Genomic DNA, 20,253 nt, shown 5'->3' with positions numbered 1-20,253 from the left:
AGTTATTTTTTACTCAGCTTTCTTTTCTTTTCTTTGCTTTTTTTTTTTTTTTTTTTTTTTTTTTTTTTTTTTTTTTGGTGATAGAGACAGAGAGGGACAGATAGGGACAGACAGACAGGAAGGGAGAGAGATGAGAAGCATAAATTCTTTGTTGCGGCACCTTAGCTGTTCATTGATTGCGATGCGTTCTCATATGTGCCTTGACCAGGGGGCTACAGCAGTGTGAGTGACCCCTTGTTCAAGCCAGTGACCTTGGGCTTCAAGACAGCGACCTTGGGCTTTAAGCCAGTGACATTTGGACTCAAGCCAGCAACCATGGGGTCATGTCTATGACCCCACACTCAAGCCAGCGATCCCGCGCTTGAGCTGGTGAGCCTGCACTCAAGCTGGAAAAGCCCGTGCTCAAGCTGGCAACCTTGGGGTTTAGAACCTGGGTCCTCCACGTCCCAGTCCGATGTTCTATCCACTGCGTCACTGCCTGATCAGGCTGCTTTATTTTCTTTATAGAACTTCTAGTTACCTGCCATTATACACATATAATCAATTATTTCCTCACCAGACCTGTGTTGTCCAATATAGCAGCTCCAAGCCACAGGTGGCTACTGAGCACTTGAAATATAACTAGTCCAAATTGTATTTTTCTGAAAGTGTAAAATACACATAGATTTCAAAGACTGACTCCCAAAAACAGAATGTAAAATATTCTATGAATTTCATGTCGAAATGGTAACATTTTAAATACATTGGGTTAAAGGAAATACATTATTAAAGTTAATTTCATTTATTTCTTTCTACTCTTTGATGAGGCGATCAAAAAATTCTGAATTACATATGAGGCTCACATTGTATTTCTATTATAGAGCAGTATACAGTCATCCCTTGTCATATCATGGTTCACTTTTCATGTTCTCATTATATCACGGATTTTTAAATTGTACGTATCTAATTTTGTAGCACGGACTTTTCACTATATCGCAGGATCTTGCAATATATAGGTATTTTTCTATATTTATTATTTTAATTATTTTTACAGTAAAATAAGCATTTTCTAGCCTAGAAATTAAAAACAATATAAAAATTAATTAAAACATATTAAAAATATTAAATCAAAATAAAATACATAGCATACAGCAGATAAGCTGTAATGCTCTTCTTGGCTGTGCAGTACATTCATCTCATCATCATCACCTTCATCATCATCAGTACTGCACAGCTAATTCATCATCATCTTCATCATTCAACTTGTAGTATATTCACTGGTGAGTACCCAAATAGAACTTTATATACATATGTTGTTAAAATTACATAGGTTTAAGAGTGTAGAAAGTGTTTAAGAGCATAGGAAGTGTTATAAGAGTGTGGGATACGTTAATCACAGTGTGGAAAAAGTTTATAAGAGTGTGGGGAGGGGCCTGACCTATGGGGGCACAGTGGATAAAGCGTCAACCTAGAGCACTGAGGTCACCAGTTCAAAACCCTGGGCTTGCCTGGTCAAGGTACATATGGGAGTTGATGCTTTCTACTCTCCCCCTCTTCTCTTTCTCTCTTCTCTGAAATAAATAAATAAATAAAATATATTTTTTTTAAAGTGCGGGGAGGGGTTATAAAGCCTTAAAATATATATAAATAATACAATAAATATAAGGTCGCTTCTTTGCTGATTTTCGCCTATCACAGGGGGTTCTAGAACCTAACCCCCACGACAGACGAAGAACCACTATACTAACATATAAGCTCCCCAAGATCAGCCACTTTGTCTGTCCTGTTCACCAGTGAATCTCAATACTGTGAACAGAACCCTGTACATAGAGGCACTCAACAAACATTTGATGACTGAAAGACCTTTCCCCCATTACGAATCCTTCCCATTTTACAAGCCTCCCCTCTTCCCGGAAGCTGTCTGAGACTGCCCCACTTGGCGTTTGTCCCCCCTGTACCTAGCACAGGATCCAGACAGTTAGACATTCATCAACCCAATAATTCAGCAACCATTAAGCGAGTAGCTACATATCATCTACCTCATTTAATCGTCACAGTAACAGAGGAGAAGGAGGAGGACATGGCAGAATATTAGACTCATGTTTTAAAAGGACGTGAGGCCCAGAGAAATGAAATGACACATCCAGGCTCACACAATGAGCAACTGGCTGACCTAGAAAGCAAACCCATGTCATGAGCCCCCGCCCAGGGTATTTGGCACTCCATCCACGGCCCAGACTGGCAGCCAGCACCACACCCACAGCTGTGGTCTAGCTGCACAGTAACCTGTTTGCTTGTATGTTTTAGCTGTAATCCCTGCCAACATTTGAAATTTTAGGGACTTTAACAGTCCAGGTTCCTATTATTATTTAACACTGGAACACTTGCCACATGCCGAGCACAAGGTACATATACAAGAACAAAACAGAAATGGTCCCTGTCCTCATGGAGGGATTCAGATGGTAAAGCAAGAAATAAGGCAAATATATATCATAATAGAGGAAGTTGTCACAGGGCTGTGAAGAGAAAAAATAGAGAATGGAGACAGGAAACAGCAGTCATAGGGATAATATTCTCAATGGGATAATGGGAGGGGGGACAGTCAAGCGAAACACTTTAAGGAAGGAAGAAAAGAGACATGTGGACATCTGGTTCCCACACCTCCAGCAGATGGAGTGGCGAGGGCAAAGGTTCTGAATGGCATTACAGTTGGAACGGAGAAACATCATCTCTCCAGACATAAGGTGCAGTAGGAATAACTTCCCCTTTAAGGTACGGTCCATCACTGGACTGGTTTCCCAGGCAGGAAGTAGTTCCCAAACTTCCTTGCATCCAGGTGTAGCCCTGTGACCAGTGGAAGGTGAGCACCAGCGATGTGTCTCCCACACCAATGCAGCTGAGAAGCGTGCCTTTCCCGCCCCTCCGGTGCGGCCCTAGAGAGCAGAAGCTCCAGGAAACAGAAAAACCATTGACTGGAAGCCTGCTTACATAAAAAAGCAAATTTCTCTGGGAACTTTAGTGCTAAGCCATTATAACATGGGGTAACATGTTACATTAGTCAGCAGGTGCCCCCCACATACGATTCCCTTCGTCTCAAGCTGACAGTCTGTGGCTCCCCATCCTCTCCTCTGCACTTGCAGTTTCCAGCGTGGATGACTGCAGGCCTTTCTGGTCCCTGCACTACAGATTGAACTCATTCTGCCTAAACCAACCCCTGACACACCACTGAGACCTGCCTCCTCCCAACTCACTCTAAACTCCAACCCTTCCTATCTATGAAGGATTAAAGGCCCCTATATGTCCTTTTCACTTGACCTGTGGAACTCAACCCATTAACCCAACCAAGGTGTTAACAGTTCTAAGTGCCTATCTGTCTACATTCCAACAAAGGACACCAGAGCCATGATTCCTAAATATTTTGACTGAATAGAGCTATTATGGAACAAGTGTTATCTATTCTTACCCTTAATATCGTATCAATAAAGGCAAAGTTCCTAAGAACAAGAAAAGCTTAATTAAGAAGGAAATACTTTACAAGACAACTAAATGCATTGTGTGATCTTGGACTGGATCTTGGACCAGAAGAAAAAAACATTATTCAGGCTACCTGAGCAACCTGAATAAAGCAGATCCGTGGATGGGCCTGTCTGGGCTGCTCTCCTGGTTTTGGATCATTCTGTAGCTGTGTGAGATCATGACACCCGGAGGAGGTGGCTGAAAGGTACATGAGAGCTTGGCACTATTTTTACAATGTTTTGTAAATATTTCAAAACAAAAAAATTTTTTAATCTTTTTTAAATGAATAAAAGAAAATCCCCTAATCATGTCTAAGCAGTAGATCAGGACTAGTGACATTTTTTTCTCACAATTGTCCTTCTATCTGATTAAGCAGAGACAACTCACATGAAAACATTAACTTGAGGGAATAAAAAAGAGAATAGACGGATATCTATTTTTAAAAGCTTCATCTCTGCAACTTCTTTCATTTTGGAGCTCGTCATCATCACCTGGAATCATTTTATCTTAAAAACTCCCGGGGAACTTCTAAGCCCCACTCAGAGAGAGCTCACAGAGTGATTTCCCTGTGCCCCAAGCAGAACCACTGTGATGGCCCGGACTCTGCTCATCAGAACCTGAAAATAAGAATCAGCAGGTGCAACCAGGTGACAGACCATAAGGCCACAAGGGCTCAAGAAAGAAAGCTCATGGCATGAACACCCCATGGCAGGTTCAGAATCCTAGACTCTGAAAAGATTAAAATTCTGACTCAAAGCTTTTCCTCTTGGGATCTTGAGAGGCCTGACCCCCTACCCCAAGCTCCCAGGAGGAAACAGAATTGACTCATTCTAATGGCAACCTAATTTCAGCATTCTCCCATGTAACAAAATCAGATTATACCAACTTCTGCTCTAGATAATAACTTCACTATACTGTTGTTTTTCAAACTGAAGATCATAAAATCAATTTAGTGGATAACAACCATCTTTTCTTGTTTAATGAAATAGTAGAGAGTAGAAAATATCAGTGTGCATTGAGCTGATAAATGTCTTACTATGGATAATGTTTGAAGTACTCAGTCCTGCACAATCATCATCACCCTTTAAGTCACAAATGGCCTTCATTTAACATAATATGAAAACCCTTTTTCACTACAAGTCAGAGGGAAAAAATGTTTTAATTTAATCTTATATTCACTATAACACTTTTAATTTTTGATTGACTTTAGAGAGAGAAGGAAGAGAGAGAAACATCGATTAATTGTTCCACTTATTTATGTATTCATTGGTTGTTTCTTGTATGTGCCCTGCCCGGGGATTGAACCTGCAATCTTGGCCTATAAGATACAATGCTCTAACCAACTGAGCAACCCATCCAGGGCTCACAATAACTTTTATTGAAATGTGCTCCCATGGGGGAAAAATTCTCTTGCAAGCTGAAGTCGAAAACTTCCCGCAAAGTGTCTCTTCCAAGATATTTAATAATTACAAAGAGGAAAAAAATATCATAGTAGAGAAACCCATCAGACACCATCTTAACCAAGTGATCAAGATCAAAATCACCAGTAATAAAACATGACGTCAGTCATGTACCCCCAGAAATGATATTAGGGGAAGAGCACAATTATTACTTATGCAGTATTCTTGCCAAAATTGCATAACTTCAGTTTAGCCATCATGATACAACATCAGAAAAACCCAAAGTGAGGGTCACTGAGGCATTCCTCTGAGACTGAGAAACTGTCCCAGAGCAGAAGAGATGAAAGAGACCTGGCAACTCCCTGCAATGTGGGCTCCTGGACAGGATCCTAGAACAGGAGAGGGACACTGGAGGAAACACTCTAGTTCCGTTAATAGGGAGGTACCATGTTAATTTATTGGTTGTGATAACTGTATCGTCTACCATTTAAACATGGTAAGCATGGTATACCTCCAATTCTTTAACCCTAAGAGATAAACATTATGAGCACTGGATGTGTAATTGATGCATAGATAACTTAATACACAGGGAGAGTGGTGAAGCTGTCACTTAACCCAGCTCTTCCTCAGCCCTGGTCCGCCTCTCCCACCCTGCTCACACCCACAAGGGAGATCATCAAGATTCCCTTTCCTCCTGGGAGAAAACAACATGAGATATCCTACAGATGGCTGGCCTCTGGATTCCTACCTCCTTATAAGCACCCACCAGCGGAAAGACTGGCGGTGGGGGCCGGAAATTACTAATGCTACAGATGTTTTCTGAGCACCCACCTCTGCCAGTCATGGTCCTAAGGAAACAGCCACGAACAAGGCCAACAGGTTACTGGCTCTCACAGAGTTTACGTGCAAGAAGGAGAGAGGCAACAAACAAGCGAACGAACAAAAATACATTCACATGCACACACACACATGCATGTGAGCACACATACAAACTCAGATCATGGGATATGCTGTGATACCAGGAAACGTGACAAAAGCTTCTCTGAAGAAGTGATATTTGAGCCAGGACCTGATCCTGCTCCGATCCCCGTTCCCCCGTCTGAAAGACAGAGCTCACAACATTCACCACTCTAGTATTATTGGTAAGAATTGAATTAGATAATGATGACATAAGATTTGCCAGAGTTTCTAGTAAGTAAATGAGTGATAGAAATAGTAATTGATGTCAAAATATTACTCAGCTACACCAGCACAATGGAAGTACTAACTCTCAATTTACTTTAAATTCTAGGTATCTCATTGAAATTTGTTCAAAGCGTCTATGAGTGGATTGCAGATCACCGACACAGCTATTTCCCCTCCACTGGGCACAGCAAGGAATGAAGGTATGTGGAAATAGACAGCAGGAAACACAAATGCTCAACCCAGAGCCCAGGAGAGTGAAGGGCGGCTCCCAGGCCCTGCCGGGTATTACCTCCTCTGTGCTTGATGGGGATCCGGGAAGCTAAGGGAATGATAAGCACCTTCTCAGGAAGGATTTCTCCCAGCCTCCAAGATAAACCAGAGGCTCTCTGTCCTGGGAAGAGGCTGGGGCTCTCAGGCGCTATCACATGTCTCCAGGGCTGCAAGTGTACCTATAACCTGTTTTCTTTCATTAAACAAGGAATAGCAAGACTGCATTCCAATTCCAGAATCCACAGAAGTTATTGAAATAACTTAAAAGAGTAATTGTAAAATGAAGATGTGTGAAATAAATCGATGGCAGACCAAAGTGCTGTATCTCTCACAACTGGATATTTCTAAATAACCGCTCTCTTACAGACACACCCCTCCCTGGGAAAGCTCACCTGAAGCTATCCTGAGAAGCTCAACCCCCTCCTCCGGCCATCACTACTTCCTGCCCTGGCCCTAGTAGTCTTCTTTCTCCAACTCCCAGCTTCCTGTTTTCTTTTCCTCTTCTTTAAGACAAAAGCATGCATGCACATGCTTGTACACGCATGCGCGTGCGCGCGCACACACACACACACACACACACACACATGCATTCAATCACCATGTGAGCCCCATGAGGGGCGTTCCGTGAGATCACCATTTTACAGTTGAAGAAACTGAAGCTGGGTTGTGGCAGAGCTGAGATTCAAACCCAGCTCCGTCTTACTGTCCAAGAGAACTTTCCATGGTGATGGACATTTCCTCTATCTGCAAGATTCAATGTATGGCTGCTGAGCATTAGAAATGTGACTAGTGCAACTGGGTAACTCAATTTTTGCTTTATTTCATGTTCATTTAAATTGGTGCATGGAGCCAACAGCCACCACACTGGTCAGCACAGGACGGGAACATAAAAGCACAAACTCCCAAGCTTAACAAATGAAAGCCCTCACAACACCCTGCCTACTCACCTCTAATTCTTACAAAAGCTGCGGTAAGTCTAAAAGGCCAGGGAACTGCACTCCTTCCTGCCTCCAGCCATCCCCTGCCCTCCTCTCAAGTGAGTCCTCTGTATACAGACAGGCTTCAGAAATTAAAGAGAGACTTGGGTTCAAAAGATACCTTACAATCCCAGGGCATCACAGAGACCTGGCTGGGGCACTTTAGGCAGGTTGTTTTAGCTTGTGAACGCTTGCTCATCAGTAGGACAGGGTGACAGTGCCACCTTCCAAAGAGCATCCACCAAAGAACATCTGCCATCTAAATGTTTGCTAGCTATTACCTTCAGAGCTCAATGCAAACTGCGCCTTCTTCTCTAGGAGGCAGAAGCAGCCCTGGAGATCACCCCTCCCCCTCTGACTCAGGCTCCACCTCAAAGGCACACAAACTCTAAGGTTATTTTTCTGTGTTGTGTGTGCCTTCCCTGCCACTAGACCAGGGGTCCCCAAACTACAGCCTGCGGGCCCCATGCGCCCCCCTGAGGCCATTTATCTGGCCCCCGCAGCACTTCCTGAAGGGGCACCTCTTTCATTGGTGGACAGTGAGAGGAGCATAGTTCCCATTGAAATACTGGTCAGTTTGTTGATTTAAATTTACTTGTTCTTTATTTTAAATATTGTATTTGTTCCCATTTTGTTTTTTTACTTTAAAATAAGATATGTGCAGTGTGTGTAGGGATTTGTTCATAGTTTTTTTTATAGTCTGGCCCTCCAACGGTCTGAGGGACAGTGAACTGGCCCCCTGTGTAAAAAGTTTGGGGACCCCCGCACTAGACCAACAATCCCTTGAGGCCATAGGCTTCTGTCATCAGTGAGTTTTGAGGCAACAAGTCACCACACAAAGGGCTGGGGGAACTGGAGCTAGCTCAGCTGACGTTACTACCTGAGGGACAGAGGTGGATTTAATGGCGGGCGCACCAGGCACACACCCTGGGCCCTGACTTCTGAAGGGCTCCGCAAAACCCCAACTTTACACTTTTTTCTAATGACTCCAAGTTTGGTTTCATATGTGCAATTTTAACATTAACAGTACATAATATTTTTTATTTATTTAAACATATGATTAACATGTATTTTTTTTTATTTTGTATTTTTCTGAAGTGAGAAGCGCGGAGGCAGAAAGACAAACTACCACATGCGCCCGACTGGGATCCACCCGGCAAGCCCATTAGGCGATGCTCTGCCATCTGGGCATCCCTCTGTTGCAACCAGAGCCATTCTAGCGCTTGAAGTGGAAGCCATGGAGCCATCCTCAGTGCCTGGGCCAACTTTGCTCCAATGGAGCCTTGACTGCAGGAGGGGAAGAGAGAGATAGAGAGAAAGGAGAGGGTGGAGAAGCAGATGGGCACCTCTCCTGTGTGCCCTGTCTGGGAATCGAGTCTGGGACATCCACATAACCAGGCAGATGCTCTACCACTGAGCCAACTGGCCAGGGCCATCATGTATTTTATTTTTCCTGTCTCTTTTTTTTTTTTTTTTTTTTATAGAGACAGAGAGAGAATCAGAGAGAGGGATAGATAGGGACAGACAGACTGGAATGGAGAGAGATGAGAAGCATCAATCATCAGTTTTTTGTTGCGACACCTTAGTTGTTCATTGATTGCTTTCTCATATGTGCCTTGACCGCAGGCCTTCAGCAGACCAAGTAACCCCTTGCTCAAGCCAGCAACCTTGGGGCCAAGCTGGGAAGCTTTTTGCTCAAACCAGATGAGCCAGTGCACAAGCTGGCGACCTCGGGGTATCGAACCTGGGTTTTCCACATCCCAGTTTGACGCTCTATCCACTGTGCCACCGCCTGGTCAGGCTCTTTTTCTTTTTTTTAAGGGACCCAATAGTTTCTTCTGCACCTGGGTCCTCAACTGACCTTAATCCGCCTCTGCCAAGGGGTCTCGGACTCTCTCTATAAAATGGGTATATAAAGCCCTCACTGGGTCAGTTAGTGGGAGGACTAAACAAAGTTGCCAAAGTAAAGAAATAAGTGAGGTGTCAGGTACGGCAGCGTCTCAGCAGATGTCTCTCAGCCTGGGTGTAAGTGACATCTGCCATCATCATCACAGACCTACGCTACAGACCATCACCTATTTCTGCTGCCACCACCTGCCCTTAAAATGGAAAGACTTCAGTACACCCTACGAGGATACCAATCCTAGTCACAGTACCAGTGGCTCTTTTTTCTTCTTTTTTTAACTTGATAGACAAGACACTAAATTCCACCTGAGAGGTCAATTGGGAAGAGAGCCTAAGAACAGTCTGGAAATGGAAGGAATGGGGTGGGGTTGCCTTACCAGGTAAGAAAGCACATTATAAAGCTGTCGCCTCGCCCTGGCCAGCCCTTGGTAAACATTTTTTGGTAAAACATTTTTAAATACTTATTATTGAATAAAGTAATAGTGACTAAATTGTAAAACTAACAGTAATAACAATAACCAGTCATTAGAGAGCCTTGCCAGATACCAGGCAGCATGTGGAGAGCTTCATCCACAATATTATCTCATGCGAACCTCACACAGCATTTCTCACACCGCCAGCTGCAACTCCTTAGTGGATCCTGAAGTCAATTTAGTAGCTCTAGAAATAGCATTTCTTTTTAAATGAGGCAAAATTGAATAGGACAGAATAGAAAATATAAGAATAAACTGCATGAAACACCCCATGAATCTACATTATCTGCAGAGTTTCAATTTAAAATTTTTCTTATTGTGAGTCACAGTAAAAATTATTTGGGAAAAAAAAAGACCTCTTCTCACAACTTATAAGGCAGGGGTCCCCAAACTATGGCCCACGGGCCACATGCGGCCCCCTGAGGCCATTTATCCGGCCCCCGCCACACTTCTGGAAGGGCACCTCTTTCATTGGTGGTCAGTGAAAGGAGCATAGTTCCCATTGAAATATTTGGTCAGTTTGTTGATTTAAATTTACTTGTTCTTTATTTTAAATATTGTATTTGTTCCTGTTTTGTTTTTTTACTTTAAAATAAGATATGTGCAGTGTGCATAGGAATTTGTTCATAGTTTTTTTTATAGTCCGGCCCTCCAACGGTCTGAGGGACAGTGAACTGGTCCCCTGTGTAAAAAGTTTGGGGACCCCTGTTATAAGGTATAGACACTGAGGCTTACAACAATTGAGTCTCTGGCTCAAATTTACCCAGCTCATAAATGATAGCCAACACTGGGAACAAGAGCCAGGCAGGCTGCCCTCAGACCCTCACCCTGTGACCACCGGCAGCGAGCCGGGCAGGGCGCATGGCCCTGAAGAATCATGTAGTGGTTCCATGATAAAACAGGAAATTGGCAAATTAGTTACCAAATTATTATTTTGTTGTCTCTTTAGAGAGATAAAAAAATTATATCTTATAAAATAATTAAAGAAATGGATCCAGTAAAAAACTAGGAACAATGGAAGAAGTCACAAAGAAAAAGTTATACAGACAATACCCAAATGTTAAACTGTGCCCATAAAAGTTGTAAGTGATTAAACTTCTGCTAACGTTTTGCTCATTTTAAAAAGCAGAGCTGTGGCTTTCCTGAGAAACTGACTTGGGGCAATAAACTCTGTTTCCCAATCTGTAAACTGGTACGGCAATAAAAGCCTCTGCCTGCTAAACCTGTTGCAAATAGTCCATCTGGCACCTCTAGCACAGAGCGAATTCTCAGTAAACGTAGCTGCTATTATGTGATGCAACATAATGGCTCTTTCAAAGTTGAAATGACTACTCCGCCACATAACCAAAAGCCAAAATAATAAAAACAAAGTCATCACTTCTTGGCCTGAACCAAGACATCGGGTGTGTCTTGCAAGGAGGACTGGTTACGGCCAGGGCTTGGAGCTCAACCTTGGTGTCTGACTCCTGCCCCTACCCCTGAAGAGCCTGGCTGCGCTGCTGCCCTGACTTCCCAATCGCTGTAGGTCCTCCCTTTCTGTTGCTTGTTTCTTCTTTGTCTGAAGAGCCTGGCTGCACTGCTGCCCTGACTTCCCAGTCACTGTAGGTCTCCCTTTCTGTTGCTTGTTTCTTCTTTGTCTGAAGAGCCTGGCTGCACTGCTGCCCTGACTTCCCAGTCACTGTAGGTCTCCCTTTCTGTTGCTTGTTTCTTCTTTGTCTGAAGAGCCTGGCTGCGCTGCTGCCCTGACTTCCCAATCGCTGTAGGTCCTCCCTTTCTGTTGCTTATTTCTTCTTTGTCTGAAGAGCCTGGCTGCGCTGCTGCCCTGACTTCCCAATCGCTGTAGGTCCTCCCTTTCTGTTGCTTGTTTCTTCTTCGTCTGAAGAGCCTGGCTGCACTGCTGCCCTGACTTCCCAATCGCTGTAGGTCTCCCTTTCTGTTGCTTGCTTATTCTTTGTCTGAAGTTCCTCTACTCCAAAAATCAACATTAAAAAAACATTTATATATGCACCCCTATGTTCACAGCATCATTATTTACAATAGCCAAGACACAGAAAACAGCCTAAGTGTCCACCAACAAATGACAGGCTAAAGAAATTGTGACAGATACACACACAGACACAAACACACACACACAATGGAATAGTGTTCAGGTATAAAAAAAGAAAATCCTTCCTGACCAAGCAGTGGCACAGTGGATAGAGTGTCAGACTGGGACACAGAGGACCCAGGTTCGAAATCCTGCAGTCGCTGGCTTGAGTGCAAGCTCACCAGCTTGAGCACGGGGTCGCTGGTTTGGGTATGGGATCATAGACATGACCCATGGTTGCTGGCTTGAGCCCAAAGGTCACTGGCTTGAAGCCCAAGGTCATCGGCTTGAGCCCAAGGTCGCTAGCTTGAGCAAGGGGTCACTCTCTCTGATGTAGCCCACTGGTCAAGGCACTAATGAGAAAGCAGTCAATGAACAACTAAGGTGCCACAACGAAGAACTGAAACTTCTCATCTCTCTCCCTTCCTGTCTGTCTATCCCTATCTGTCCCTCTCTGTCTCTGTCACAAAAGAAAAAGAATCCTGTCATTTGTGACAATATGGATGGACCTTAAGTACATATGCTAAGTAAAATGAGTCACACAGAAAAAGGCAACTACTGTATGATCTTTCTTGTATGTGGAATCAAAAAACAAAAACAAGCAAGCAAATAAACAAAAAACTCATAGGAAAGGAGATCAGATTTATGGTTACCAGAGACAAAGGGTGGAGGAACTGGATGAAAGTGGTTCAAAGATACACAGTTCCATTTAGAAAACAGTTAAGTACTGAGGATGTAATGGTCAACATGATGACTACAGTTAACAGTGCTGTGTGGTATATCTGAATCTGTGGAAAGAGTATATCCTAAGAGCTCTCACCACATGAAGAAAATATTTCTTTCTTTCTTTCTTTTTTTTTTTTTTTTGTATTATATGAGGTGATGGATGCTAACAAAACTTACTGTAGTAATCATTTCACTTTACAGGTATACGTAAGTCAAGTCATGCTGCATACCTCAACCTTACATAGCACCATATGCCAATTATATCTCAAGAAAACAGAAAGAAAAAACATTTTAACAACTTTCTTCAATCCTCCCAAACAACCAGCTAAAAATTCTTTCTTCAGTGCCAATGACTTGTTAGGTAACTTTTAAAAATTATGCAAATATGCCCTGGCCCAAAAGCAAGGTTGGCTGGAGCTTCGTCTGGAAGCACAGAGGTTGCCAGTTCAATCCCTGGTCAGGGCACATACAGGAACAGATCTATGTACCTGTCTCTCTCTCTCTCTCTCTCTCTCTCTCTCTCTCTCTCTCTCCCTTTCTCTCCAGCTAATTAATACATTTAAAATTTTAATTTAAAAAATTACACAATTTCTAATTATTAATTATAAAACTATGCCAAAGTAAAGTAAAAATTCAAACAGTAAAAAGAGAAAAAGAAAAGCGTTCCATCTCCACCTAACAAACTCTTCAAATTTAGCGTGACCATGGTTACAGTTCTCATCACTCCCTCCACACAGACAGAGCCATGTGCGTGTGCGCACGTATCCATACATCTTTTAACATTCACACGACTCTGCTGTAGTGTGTGCAGAACTCGTGCTTTTCTCAACCCCTGCCCCGGAACTCTGTAAGATCAACTCACCCTTTTGTAAGTACTGCACAGCACTCTACCAAATGGGTAGGCCATCACTTAACAGGCTCCCCATCTTTGTACATTTAGGTCATTAATGATTTTCTGTTACAAATAATGATGTAATAAACATCCTTACACACATATCTTGGTAGGTAGGAATATAATCCATAAACTAAATCCTTAGAAACAAAATTGCCTGGTCAAAGAGTTGATTAAATTCTAATCTTGACAACAACTGCCAAATTTTCCCCTCAGAAAGTTTCAGAGGTTTGGACCCTGTATGTGTCTATCACTGCTCCATTCCTTCACCAGCACCTGATGTTCTGTTTACAGTCACCACTCTCACTGGTAAAAACAGTTTCTTATTGCTACTAGAATTTGTATGTCTTTCCTTGTAAGTTAGGTCTAGTATTTGATTGGCCATTTGTATACTGGTTTCCATTTCACTACCAACTTCTGAATCATTATCTCTCCTTGAAACTGCTCTTTCAAAGGTTATTGGCTCTGGCTGGTTGGCTCAGCAGTAGAGTGTCAGCCCAGCGTGTGGAAGTCCCGGGTTCGATTCCTGGCCAGAGCACACAGGAGAAGAGCCCGTCTGCTTCTCCACCCTTCCCCCTCTGCTTCCTCTCTATCCCTCTCTTGCCCTCCTGCAGCCAAGGCTCCATTGGAGCAAAGTTGGCCCAGGTGCTGAAGACAGCTCCCATGGCCTCCACCTCAGGTGCTAGAATGGCTCTGGCCAAAATGGAGCAAGGCCCCAGATGGGCAGAACATCACCCTCTGGTGTGCATCCCAGGTGGATCCCAGTCAGGTGCATGCGGGAGTCTGTCTGACTGCCTCCCCGCTTCTAACTTCAGAAAAAATTTTTTAAAAAATAAAAGAAAGTTTATCAGTTCCTTCTCTCCAAGACCAAGAACATCTTACTCGAATCATCAGATCACCATTCTGAAAACATCTGACACCAACAACCACCTCCTTCAGGAATCACTTCTTTCCCTGCTATGGCAATATATTGTGCTGGTTCTCCATGAGGTACAAGCCAATCTTCCCCAAGGAATCCTAAAGAGAAGTATATACTGGTGTCCAACCTCCGGTTCCATTTTCTTCTCACTGTAACATTCTTAAAATATCATCTGTGTGCAAAGACTTCCACATAAAAATCCTCAGAACATCTGAGACCAAAACCCATGTGTCTAACTCTCTACTGAAAACCAGGAGAGAGCTGGAGCTTTACCACACTCCAGATAAGAGTCAGCATGCGGGCAGCACTCTGCGCTGGACACTGTGTTTGTATTTGACATTTCCTGTATCTCAATAACTACACAACCAAGAGTGAACAGACCAACCTCAATGTCCACCTTTCCAAACCTCTTCCACTTCCCTGATCATCGAATCTCAGTTAATGACTATGTTCTTCCCTCTACCCCTCCTTTCCATTTAAGAAGATGCCAAATCCTGTTCAATTCTGCCACTTAATTTCTTGGCGTTTCTATTCAACCTTCCCATATCCATCTCCGGCCCAAACCCTTGCTTCCTTGCTTTTTGCCCCAATCTTGATGTCACCACAAAAGTTCTCTGCTGAAAGCACAAATATCATCATGTCGAATCTACCCCCACTAGAGCACATGACTTTTGGAGCCCTCCATAAACCTGGGCTCCAGGCCTACAACAGAAGGCGCTGCACTTGCAGTGCCCCTGCCAGCTAGTCCGGTGTGGTGCTGGAGTTCTGCCCGCATGTAGTCCCTCCCTCACCAGACAGCAGGCTTCCAGTAGATATTGATCAGACCTCATTCCCTTTGTGCCTCAGAGGGCACCCAGCACCATGCTGTGCATTTTGTAGTGCTTAATACGTGCTTTCTAAAGTTACTCAATAAAATCTTCTAGCAGGTGCTCATATTATTCCAAAGAAGGAAAGGAACTTCTATATAACACTTGTAAATCCAGAACAAAGAAATATCTTTAAAATCATCTAAATGCTTTTGGGGTCTGTTTGTCTTATATGACTGAATATATATAAAACATACATACTCTCTTAGAACTGATAGAAAGGTCAAACTCCTTCCCCAAAAAGCTTAGAAGTAACTTGAAAATCACAGAAGTACCTGTTCCCTATAGTTACAAACCACAATAAAAGTCCTTATTTGCCAACAAAAAGAGAGTCAGATGAGTCAAAGAAGGTTCTGGCAATATCCTGATTTTATGATGCCCCAGTCACCCATCAGAACTACCAAACAATGACCTCCACAAATCAATACAAGGAAAAGGCAAAGACCATATGGTAAGTCAAATGTCCAACAACTTGACTGAGAGCCAATAAAAACAAATGGCTTTGTGTGAATTCTGCCTATCAACTAGGAGGAAACATCCATTTAGGTCTACTTCATTATTTAAAGTTAAAACTGTTTTAAAAGTAACTCTTCTAATGCATCTTTCTAAACTGATTATAAAGAGGTTATTGAAAAGGAAGGCCAATTATTTTTTTCAGTCAATGAAAAGTCAAATCATTCTGAAAAGCATTACTTTGTAGAAATATAGAAGATAAATTCTAAATGTGTTTGTAACTTTCCCCCTGTTAATGTGTCAGCATATTTCAAACATGTGTACTTAGGTGTCTTTGCTTTTATTTCCCCAGTCAAAACGTTGTTACAGTTTTCCTATTTACTCTTAATCTGAAGTTAAGAACTGTAAATTACTGATTAGAATTTAGGGTTCACATTCATAGAATCAAAATCATCTCTTATTAGATTTTTTTTAAGTATCATTGTTAATACATAAAAGAACTTCTGAGTTGGCATAACTGAGGAGAGTTCTTCCAACAGCTCGTGGTACCCCATGACCACTCTCATGCCCCTGAAGGATTTTACACCTTCATGAAAGTGATCCCTCGATTTTTTTTTTAACAGGGGAACAAGCAAACCTCAAGTTAACGGAACTGGTTAGAGTTTACAGGAATCTTCTTCCTGGCCTCGTGAACTCTCTACCCCCAGGGTCGCCTCCAGGGCAGCTTGAAAGGGACAGCAAAGCATAAAAAGTGTTCCAGGTCCCCAGAGGCCACAATCAGGGCCCAGTGGGCCAGAGACAAGCCCATGACACTTAAGCCCAAGCCGGCCTTAGAGGACAGTTAAGACCAACTTCCTTTGGGTGGGGGCACTTAGGGGAGCTTCCTGCACCGCCCCCCACTCACCTGCGATTCATGGGCCGGACCCTCACGGCCACCTTGACCGATGCCATTGCTCATCCCGGCCGGGCCCGCGCGGGGTCACACCTGCTCAGCTCCCCGCGGCGGCCTGAGACTCAAGCGACTTCGGCCGCCGCTCCCGCCCACTTCCCTCTCGGCCCCCGCCCCTCGGCTCCGGGCTGGACCTGGCGTCCCACGGCGGCCCCACCTGCCAAGCCACTGAGCATGCCCAGAGCAGCTCCGACCCGCGTGATCAGTGCGCGGGGCTTGGCAGCGGCCCGAAGGCGCGGCGGGGCGGGGCCGGGATGCCTGGGCACCGCCGCCTGAGGTCGCAAAGTTGGTGAGATCCTGCTGATGGCTGCAGCCTGGAAGTCACCTGGGGCGACAAGAGAAGAGCGATTTCAGGAAAACTGCAACCCCAACCTTATCTCATGAAAAACTGGGGAAGACAAGGAAGAGAAAGGGGTCGCAGTAATTTAGGGCCAGAGCAAGGACCACAGTTCTGCGGGACAGATTACTAAAAACAGTATTGAAGCCTTAAACAATGCTTTGCCCCACAGTGCAGGAGTTAGCTCATCCACTTTAGAGAGCAAAAAACTTAGGCGCAGATGATCTTGCTTGTCAGTGGGGAACTTCTAGGGCCTTCTCTACTACTGTGGCTGTCCAAGTATGTGTTTTGGACCCTTGGATTCAGAGACTGAGAAATGAAAATAAAAACGATACTAAATGTTTTTAATGCGGGCGAAAATAGCTATTTTGGCTGAAAACAGATCTTAAAAGGACTTTTTTCTCCCCACTTATTTACAATTTAGGAATTTAGTTTTAATCATAAAGAATTTAGGAGTGGGGATGACCCTCTCTTTAATGGGTTAGGTCCTCTAGTATTAGTGAGTCCCTGTACCAGGCTCCCTATACCAGGCTGTAAATTCATTAGGTCAGTCGTGCATGCCTTTGTGCATTCGTTCACGCATACCTAAGAGATCACTCATGAGCCCCAGGATTACCTGCTCATATAATATTTAGCCAAGCCATCAGCTCTTTCTTCCTTCCGCTGCCTATTCAGAGAGGGTCAACACAACAGCCCACCCAACCTTCACCCCAAGAACCCGCCCCTCCTGCCCCGCAGTTGACAGATGGGAACCAGCAGGCCCACTGAATACAGTACTCAGCCCTCATCCACTTTGACCCCAAAGTCCCTAGTGGGGCCAGAAGGGGATGCTCTGCCCTCACCCCTCCCGTTCCCTGCTGATATAGGACACCCTGAGCGGGCTGGCTGCAGCCTTGTTTAAATAAAGCGGACAAGACCTGGTATGAGGGGCTCCTCCATAAAGCCAATCTATCATAGAGGCTGAAAGAAGTGCAGGCTGGGCTCCAGGGTTAGCCCCCAGCTCCAGCACTAGCTTTGGGAGTCCTGACCTCTGAATTATTGAGCACCTCTGAGGCTTTCGCCTTATAGCAAATCGGCAACAATTCCATTGAGCTGGTTAATGCATTGAGATAATAACTGCAAACATGTGACCCGCTCGGACAAGGAATCACTATATCATCAGTCCCCCTAGAGCCCTGCGGCTAGCCAGACAGTATCGGAGTCTCTTTGCTTTCTGGATCTCGAAACCCTGAATATTCTTCCCTTGCAGCACGGTGCAGAGTTGGGTGCAGATTTAACACCAGGCTGCGGTAAAACTTGGAGCGCCGGATTCTGGAGCCGGCTGAGCATGCGCGGTCACGGCGGGCTGATTGGAAGCACCGGGAAGGAACCCGCCCAGCGCCTTTGCAGCCCCAGGCAGGGGTGGGGCCCGCCTTTCATGGAAGCCGCATGGGGACAAATTTATTGGCCTCCCTGTTAACAGGGACACACACTCTAGCGAACCACCTGTACTGGTCGGAAATGCCTCAGCGCACGGAACACATGACAGTACTAGCCCAGTTCTTAAAGACAACAAACCAAACTTTGTAGAAAGAGTTCTAGTTTACTCATTAAAGTGACTTTCTGTGCCTGGGGTTTTAGTAGCTGGTTGTTTGGGAGATTTCATTAATTCGTTCGTTCCTTCATTAACGTACTTCCAGCAGCCTACATGTACCTGTCCTTCCATGACATTGCCATTTGACACAGAGACCACCACAGACCCGCAGATATAATAGACCCCAAACAACGCGCCTGAAGTTTTTAAATAGAATAGAGGCAGTAAGGCTTCATCTCACTCCTTGTGGGATGGAACATAACTTAACCAGAGAATATTTCTAATGACAAGTGAAAGAAGTTTGTAAAAGGGAATATTAATTATAAGGTAAGGGGTTGGCTCATCTTCTCAGACTTTAATGTGCATACTTTCCAGTAACTTGCAAGTTTAACAGTTATATGAATCATCTGTCAATCTTGTAAAAGTGCAAATCCTTATTCGGCAGATCTGGAGTGAAGCCAGAGATGCTGCATTTCCAAAAAGTTCCCGGGATTGTGCGTGCTGCTGGTCCTCCACCCACACTTAGGAGGAGAGAGGGGTTAGTAAGTAGTGGGGGAGCTTTGCAATACTAATAGTGAAAAACACTTGTGGGTCTTAATCCAGAACCCAAAGGGTCAATGACTAGAATTAAGGAGTTCATACCAGTTATGTACTCTGACCTACAAGCCCCAACTTCAGCAGCTTAAAACAAGAACCATTTATTATCTCTCACTGTTATGTGGGTTGCTGGTTGCATCAGGGTTAACACGTTATTTGTGGGGCTAAGGGCTGAAAGTTGGGCTTGGTTTGGATGACTGGGAAGCCTGTGTCTCTTTCCCTTTTTCATCCTAAAAGGGGTAGACCAGGTTTCTTTGCTTGGCAAGTTAGCCTTCTGGGAGGGCATGCCTAATGACTGATGTCCAACTGGCCAAAGTCAGCAAGCCTAATATCACTGTAGGAGGAGAGACACACAGGAGGGGGTACTCATGGGAGCCACTATAGTTACAAATTTATCAGAAGGTCCATGAACTTGGTGAGAAAATATATATATATTTCTTTAATAGCCTTTAAGTAAAATGTATTCTTTTTTTTTTATAGCAGAGAGTTTTACACCTCTAGAAATCATAGATAGTTTGTGTTAAATGAGAGTTGCTGCAGCTTTCTAAGATTGTTATGTTGGTAGTCATTAAACTAACACCAAATGTTATTTGTGTTATTTTGTTATTTAATATAATCAGATGTTAATCACGAATGTTTCCTATCTTAATAATTGTATTTCATTGTAATTTTCTTTTTAATCTCGTGTATTTTATTTTATGCATTTAAAAATGTTATTCTGGCCGGATCTGTGAAGGTGCAGTGGATAAAGCCTGGACATACCGTGTTCTCCCGAAAATAAGACAGTGTCTTACATTAATTTTTGCTCCTAAAGAAGTGCTAGGTCTTATTTTCAGGGGATATGTTATTTTTCCATGAAAAAGAATTCACATTTATTATTGAACAAAAAAATCAACATTTATTAATATACTGTAGTCATGTCATCACAAGCATCAGCATAACCAGCCAAACTCTGAATTCCATCAAGAATTTCTTGTGTCTCTATTTCCATGTACAACAATCTACCCTGTTTCCCAAAAATAAGACAGTGTCTTATATTAATTTTTGCTCCTAAAGACACGCTAGGTCTTATTTTCAGGGGGGGGGGGCTTATATTTCTAAGCTTGGAAAAAAATTGCACTAGGTCTTATTTTCAGGGGATGTCTTGTTT

General features: G+C 43.6%; 1 protein-coding gene across 4 annotated transcripts in view; it reads right to left on the bottom strand.

Moving 5' to 3' along the window:
• Positions 1 to 17,690, bottom strand: part of KIF16B (kinesin family member 16B) — a 354,538-nt gene extending 336,848 nt beyond the window's left edge. The window contains exons 1-2 of one of the 4 annotated variants that reach the window (XM_066387102.1): positions 17,550 to 17,690; positions 16,552 to 16,921 (exon numbers count right to left, since the gene is read on the bottom strand). In XM_066387102.1, coding sequence (XP_066243199.1) covers positions 16,552 to 16,598 — 47 coding nt within the window. In that variant the 5' untranslated portion in view covers positions 16,599 to 16,921; positions 17,550 to 17,690. The remainder of the gene's footprint in view (positions 1 to 16,551; positions 16,922 to 17,549) is intronic. The other 3 variants (XM_066387103.1, XM_066387104.1, XM_066387105.1) reach the window with 3 other exon arrangements.
• Positions 17,691 to 20,253: the final 2,563 nt, after the last annotated feature.

This window comes from Saccopteryx leptura, chromosome 5, assembly GCF_036850995.1.
Source record: "Saccopteryx leptura isolate mSacLep1 chromosome 5, mSacLep1_pri_phased_curated, whole genome shotgun sequence".
In the NCBI taxonomy this organism is placed as follows: domain Eukaryota; kingdom Metazoa; phylum Chordata; class Mammalia; order Chiroptera; family Emballonuridae; genus Saccopteryx; species Saccopteryx leptura.
The sequence above is the reverse complement of the archived record's forward strand: the minus strand, read 5'-3'. Positions and strand labels throughout refer to the sequence as shown.